The sequence below is a fragment of the Stomoxys calcitrans genome, chromosome 3 (genome assembly GCF_963082655.1).
Source record: "Stomoxys calcitrans chromosome 3, idStoCalc2.1, whole genome shotgun sequence".
Taxonomy (NCBI): Eukaryota; Metazoa; Arthropoda; class Insecta; order Diptera; family Muscidae; genus Stomoxys; species Stomoxys calcitrans.
This window is the reverse complement of record NC_081554.1, coordinates 70,103,435-70,110,457: the sequence shown is the minus strand read 5'-3', so window position 1 is coordinate 70,110,457 and position 7,023 is coordinate 70,103,435. Positions and strand designations below refer to the sequence as shown.

Sequence of the window (7,023 nt, the reverse complement as noted above, 5' to 3'; positions counted from 1 at the left end):
GTTTTCCCTCCAAACCCCCTACCTATTCTGGAAATCCCGCTTTATTAGCAAATTAGGATGGTCAGTATAACCCAAGCCTAAGGTGACGGGTATGAAATTGAACCAATTTGTGTTAAGCTTAGAAATAAGCATGCTTTAACAATCAGCCATATGGACGTTCGATCTTACTGAATACAACTTTATAAACAGAAAAAATACTTTGAGTTAAAAACCACCAATTAAATATTAAAGTTTATAGAATCATTTATTTCGAATAATTTTACTTAAGCGGCTGGAGCAAAACCAACTTGGTTGTTGGCAAAATCAAAAACGGTGTAGTATTGGCCAATGAAAACATCACCCAAAACCCAGAAGTCGGTGCCCATGGAGGAGAAAGCAGACATGCAGTTGCCATCAACAGTCACAATATAAGCGCTGGGTGGCAAAGTAAAGGTGGTGCCAGCAATCTCGAAAGTAACATCGGGCAAGGTGTCAATGGCAGAGCAGTCAACATAGTAGCTGCCATCATCCTCGTTATAGGTACCACCGATTTCAGCATTGACAGTCTCGCAAGCATCAGCAGGGCAAACGATCAAACTGGTGCCAGTATCGGCAATAGCTTGACAGTTGTCGCAAATGTTTTGACCCTTGATGGAGCCAGAGGTAACAGTGAATTGCCAATAGCCTTGGGTGGAGACGGGAACATAGGTAATATCACCGGTATAATAGCTGGAGTCAATACCACCCAAAATCATTTCACCACCATCAGTATCAGAGCCATCGCGTTTCAAGTAGAAAGAGAACATATCGGCGTCAACCAATCCTTGGGAGAACATGTTATAGAAGGGAGGGACAACATCGTCCTCGGCCAAAGTTTGGTAGGCCATACCCAAAATACCATCGAAGTTGGCATTGGTGAAACTGTTGCCGGGTTCATTCATGGCTTCGGCGAAAACTTGATTCTTGATGGTCAGACCAGCAACAGTAACATCGTCTTGAGACAAGAAACCGCTCATGCTGCCCGAACCATATTGGATGGAGATTTGTTCGCCATTCTTGACATAAGTGCTGGATTCATCATGGTTATATTGGTTATGTTGCTTGCAGGCAATATCCCAGATCCAGCAGTGGCTGGAGGGAACCCATAAGTTGGAGGATCCAGAATCGAACATGACAATGAATTTCTGTGGAGGAGTACCAATGGTAATATCACCATAGTAGGCCATGTTCAAGGAGTTGGACAACAATTCATCAACAACACCACGATCTTGGGGAATATTGTATTTGGAACGCAATACAGATTTCTCAGCACGAATATCCTTGCTGGTCTTGACAAAGTTTTCGTGCTTCCGAATGGGCACACGCACCATTTCAGCGCTGGCCAAGGCCACAACTATGGCAATGATAGTGAAGTACTTCAACATTTTGATGCTAGAAATTTAAAAAAAGGATTATAAATTGTTATACAACTAGGGAATTTATTTGTTTACCTTTAATATTGTGATTCTTTGGAAGAACTACCACAATAATATTTTCAAACAACTTAGTGGTGGCTTATTTATACCTTGGGATTATCTTAACCATACATGGCGATTAACATATACAATGAAATATTTGACACATATTTAATGATACTCAAAACACAGGTAAGTAAATGAATAAAATTTCCGCAAAATATTGTATTCGCACACGCATTTATTGGAAAATGATAAGTAATCATTTGAAAATCAATTCAATGTTCTTAAGAAACAAAGTGATAAAGGGTTAATAAACAATCATTTTAAGCAAACAATATATGTGGATTGTGCCAAAGCAAAATTAGATTTTGATCTCAAGTCATCATGATATGATATCAACTGAATAGACTCACTTATAATAATTCGATTTATAGCAGACATACGGCCCCAAATTCTGCAATAGTCATCGAAAAGTGGGTCACTTGACTAGAATTTATTGGAACCAGCCGTGCGCTTCTTGCCCGAAACCATTATTATAAAGAAGATGACACACTAGGCACAATATTATCCACCCAATAGACACTTATGAAAAAGCAATTGTTTGTTTCGCATGCCACCTAAAAATCACTTACATGCCACTTAAAAATTATAACTTAAAAATAAGTTGTAACTTAATTTTTAGGTGCCATGCGAAACAAACAATTGCTTTTTCATAAGTGTCTATTGGGTGGATAATATTGTGCCTAGTGTGTCATCTTCTTTATAATAATGGTTTCGGGCAAGAAGCGCACGGCTGATTCCAATAAATTCTAGTCAAGTGACCCACTTTTCAATGATTATTGCAGAATTTGGGGCCGTATGTCTGCTATAAATCGAATTATTATAAGTGCATATTGAGTGGCAAATATTGGAACTTATGCAGTTTTCTGATAGATACTATGCTTGCCTATGCCGATGACATTGATAATATGTTCGGTCACCGTAAGCAGTAACTGCGGCATATGGAAGGATCGAGGAAAAGTCAATTAAATGTTATATTTTAGTAAATAAATACAAAACCAAGTGAATGGTTTCAGCGGTCGGTGCGACATGTGAATCCAGGCAAACAAAGAAAGTTCGGAACTGTAACTTTACCCATAAAAGAAACGAAGGAAATAAAACGGAAAATTATATTGGCTTTTGTTTGGAAATTTCTGTGTTTGTTGTTGTAAGCATTGGTGGATAAGTTAGGTCAGAAAGAGGAAATTAAGTTTTTACATGTCTCTTATTGCGCTTTAAAGGAGGTAAACTTAAAGTGTCTTATTTCAAACTCGTATGTGTGCTCTACACTGTACTCACTAGTTGAGGTAATGTAGAGCACCTTAGGTTAGGTTAGACATACACCTAAGCCAGTAATCGGCTTGAAAAAAACCTAAGTCGGGAATTCTGTTCTGACAACAAACGAATAAATTGTTCGCGATAACACGCCCCTAAGTCGATTGATGCCTTGCATTATGTCCCCACCTAAGTGCAATGACATAGGAAATGCTCCAACATTTCATCTTGTTCCCCACATGCCCTACATATGCTACCACTTGTCGCATCGATTTTACATAAGTGAGCTCGTAGTCCTATGTGTCTTGTTATGATACTGGAAGCTGTAATAATTTACTTCTTACTTCTTTTCAGTAATAGCCCCGACTTCTCACGGTCCAAATCTTCCCAAAAGATTTTCGTCGTCCTACCAACCGTTTCTCTGTTCCATAGAGTTACGTCGCCCACGTCCTTAACTCGGACTGCGCTGCACCGAAAGGCTTCGGGTTAACCAAGTTTATTGATGGCAGTCCTCTGGCCTTTACTGCCAAATCTTATGCTTTTTCATTCCCCCTTACTCCGTTGTGGCCCGGCACCCAAATGATGCAGATCGTTCCATCCCCAGAGTTGGCATTTATCTCTCTCTTACACTCCAAGACTGCTCGTGACCTTACCGATTTGGTTGTTATTGCTCTAATTGCCAGTTTACTGTCCGTAAAGATGTTCACCCTCGACGTTTTCGCGTTAACACCACCTCACGCATTCTCTGATCGCCCTGATCTCCAACTGCACGACCGTATTATGGTCGGTCAATCGAAAACAAATCTCAATCCCAAGATTCTCAATGTAGACCCCCAGGCCCTAAATGCCCTCTAGCTTTAATCCATCTGTAGCATGATCTTCCGCATTATGCCTCTATTATACTATCGTTGGCTCTATTATACTGCGATGGTATGGCCTGCTCCTAACCTTTATACTTTCTCCCATCGCCTTAAGTCTCATAGCCGCAGTGGTTGCCTCACTCTTAACCTGTATGTGAATGGGTCGGATATCTAGAACAGTGTTCCAGTGCCGTAGTGGTCGTGCTCCTCATCATTCTGCCTATGCCAAGGAAACATGTTCTCTGAACCTGTTGTATTATCCTTAAGTTGCATTTTGTCTTCATCGTAGAGTATTGGTCGAATCCTGTAGAGCTATTGGAATATCCTTGGACACATGCCCGTCTACATAGTGCCCAGCAACCGTGAGTCTTCTCGGTACGCTCCCAAATGTAACACTTACAATTCAGTTTCCTGTCGAAGATATCTCCTAAGTATATGACCTTGTCAGGAATCGAAATCGTTCTATTGAAGAAACGTAGCGCGTCAAAAAGGCCCACGTCTTCCTCGTGAACAGGTAGATTTCAGTCTTCTCTGGGTTAACTTTGAGACCCCTAGGTCTAGCCCAGTCGTATGGCATCTCCAAGACCATCGTGCAGAGCTGTCTCCACCGGCCTTCCCTTGTCGTAGGCATGTTGTTCAGCAAAGTCGGATAAGAATTGTGCCCTCTAGAGGCTTAAAGAGTCAAGATCCCAGATCGGTTTATATGACAGCTATATCAGGTTATGTACCGATTTAAACCACATTTATCGCAGTTGTTGGAAGTCATAACAATGTACTTCATGCAAAATTTCAGCCAAATTGGATAAGAATTGCGCCCTCTAGTGGCTCAAGAAATCAAGAGCCAAGACCCGTTTAATTGGCAGTATTATTAAGTTATGGACCGATTTGAACCCTACCCGACACAATTGTTGGAAGTCATTATAAATAATTTCATGCAAAATTTCAGCCAAATCGGATGAGAATTGCGCCCCCTATTGGCTCCAGAAATCAAGATCTGATATCGGTATATATGGCACCTACATCAAAACATAGACCGATTTAAACCATACTTAGCACTGTTTTTGGAAGTCATAAAAAAACACTTCAAGCTAAATTTCAACGAAATCGGATAAGAATTACGCCCTTTCAAGGAGTCAAGACCCAAAATCGGTTAACATGGCAGCTATATCAGGTTATAAACCGATTTAAACTATACTTAGCGCAGTTGTTGGAAGTGATACCAACATCACGCGCAAAATTTCAGTCAAATCGGACGAGAATTGAGCCCTCTAGAGCCTCAAGAAGTCAAGACCCAAGATCGGTTTATATGGCAGCTATATCAAAACATGGACCGATTTGGCCTATTTACAATCCCAACGAACCTACGCTAATAATTGCAAAATCTGTGCAAAATTTCGTCTTGCTTTACTCCTTCGAAAGTCAGCGTGCTTTCAACGGACGGACAGACAGACGGACATGTCTAGATCGACTTAAAATGTCGTGACGATCAAGAATATATATACTTTATAGGGTCTTAGACGCATATTTCGAAGCGTTTCAAACGGAATGACGAAATTAGTATACCCCCATCCTATGATGGAGAGTATAATAAGCCTTTCGTCAACTCAAAAAATTTTTTCGGGAGGTCGGTATATACGGCTATATCAAACTATGACCTACAACATTTTGAACGAGGATGTCGAGGAATCCCAAGCAAATCTCTGCTCCCCGTTTTATTGCAATCGGTAAAAATTTAAGGACCTTTAATGATACCGTAGGTCAGCTATATCCAAATTTGGTTTAATCGGGATCATATTCGGAAAGGATGTACAGGTGTTGACTACAACTCTCTGTTCCAAATTTCAGCGCAATCGGTTAAGTGCACCTTTTTTGTGTCCAAGGCCATAAACCGGTTTACATGACAGTTGTAAGATTGACAAGGGTGTTCGCACTTTAACTCGGACCAAACCACTATGGATACACTATGGTATGGACACGTACTCCTCTCTGGCCCAGCAACCAAACGATGCGTATCGTGCCATACTAAAGAATCCGTGAATATCGTTTGACACTCCAACATCGTCCATGACTTGAATATAATTTTGCTGTCCGCAAAGATGTTCACTATCGACCGAATCTCCACCTGATTGGCATTCGACCTCATGTGCCGTCACAGGTAACCGATCCGAAATCTCTTTCAATCCAGTCAAGTTTTGTATCTTCGCCTTGATTATCTCGCGTCCTTAGGTCTTATAGGCGCAGTGACTGCCTCATTCTTCCTCGCATATGGCAAGGCAAGACGTTCACTAAACCAAATCTATTGTCCTCCTTCTCATTATCGAAGCGAAAGAAGGTAAAGGGTGATTTTTTAGCTATTATCTTTTTGGCAACACACGCACATTTCGTGTTTTATTTCACAGTTAAACATCTTCAGTTTGGTTTATAATTTAACCATGAATCGTCTTACAAACGAACAATACTTGCAAATTATTGAATGTTATCATCAAAATGAGTGCTCTGCTTCTTCTTCAGCGACGAAGCTCATTTTTAGCTCAATGGGTACATAAGTACCCATTGGGTACATAAGTGCTTCTGACTGATCTTCACTCCAAAATCAAAAAGAATAGTTGATTTTGGAGTGAAGATCAGTCAGAAGCATTGCAAGAGCTACCAATACATCCACAAAAAGTCACAGTTTGGTGCGGTTTATGGGCTGGTGGTATCATTGGAGGGTACTTCTTCAAGGATGATGCGAATCGAAATGTAACTGTGAATGGTGAGCGCTATCGTGAGATAATATCCAACTTTTGTTTGCACAAAATTCATGAGCTTGACTGACATGACATGTGGTTCCTACTAGACAGTGCCATATGCCACACAGCACGAGTAATAATGGACTTATTGAGAGGCGATTTTGGTGAACATTTTACTTTACGTTCGGAACCGGTCAATTGGCCGCCTAGGTCGTGCGATTTAACGCCTTTAGACTATTTGTGTGGAGTGCCGACCAACATATCCATGAAATAATCTTCAAAGAGTAAATTATATGGGCCGTACTATCGGTTCAAATATAGATTTCATGAATTTTTCTGAATTTTATGTGTTTTTTTCTGAAAATTTTTGCTAAAGCTCTTAAAAAATCAAACTTTACATATTAGCCTAATCATGCTTCTTTGAAGCCAAAAATTTTTCTGAATTTTATGTGTTTTTTTCTGAAAATTTTTGCTAAAGCTCTTAAAAAATCAAACATTACATTTTGGTCCAATCATGCTTCTTTGAAGCCAATGGCCAGTCAACTTGGCCAAACTCATTGTTAGTGCTCCTCCTGGATATGATATTTCTAGTTCAAGATCACGATCAGCAAGTATTTGACCTTGCAGGATAACAAAAACGCGTTGTTTCTATGAAATCGGAGCATATAACACTTTTATGGG

The 7,023-nt window shown here is 40.2% G+C and overlaps 1 protein-coding gene across 1 annotated transcript; it reads right to left on the bottom strand.

Annotated features, from left to right (window-relative positions):
- Window positions 1–230: 230 nt before the first annotated feature.
- LOC106088354 (lysosomal aspartic protease) lies at window positions 231–1,564 on the bottom strand. Its single transcript, XM_013253832.2, has 2 exons — window positions 1,470–1,564; window positions 231–1,410 (listed from the first exon to the last, which is right to left on the bottom strand). Exon 2 carries the CDS (start codon window positions 1,401–1,403, stop codon window positions 264–266), a length of 1,140 nt encoding a protein of 379 aa, XP_013109286.1. The 5' UTR covers window positions 1,404–1,410; window positions 1,470–1,564; the 3' UTR covers window positions 231–263.
- Window positions 1,565–7,023: the final 5,459 nt, after the last annotated feature.

Excerpts from the sequence above, each read along its gene's own strand:
- LOC106088354 (XM_013253832.2), bottom strand. The coding sequence starts at position 1,403 with ATGTTGAAGTACTTCACTATCATTGCCATAGTTGTGGCCTTGGCCAGC.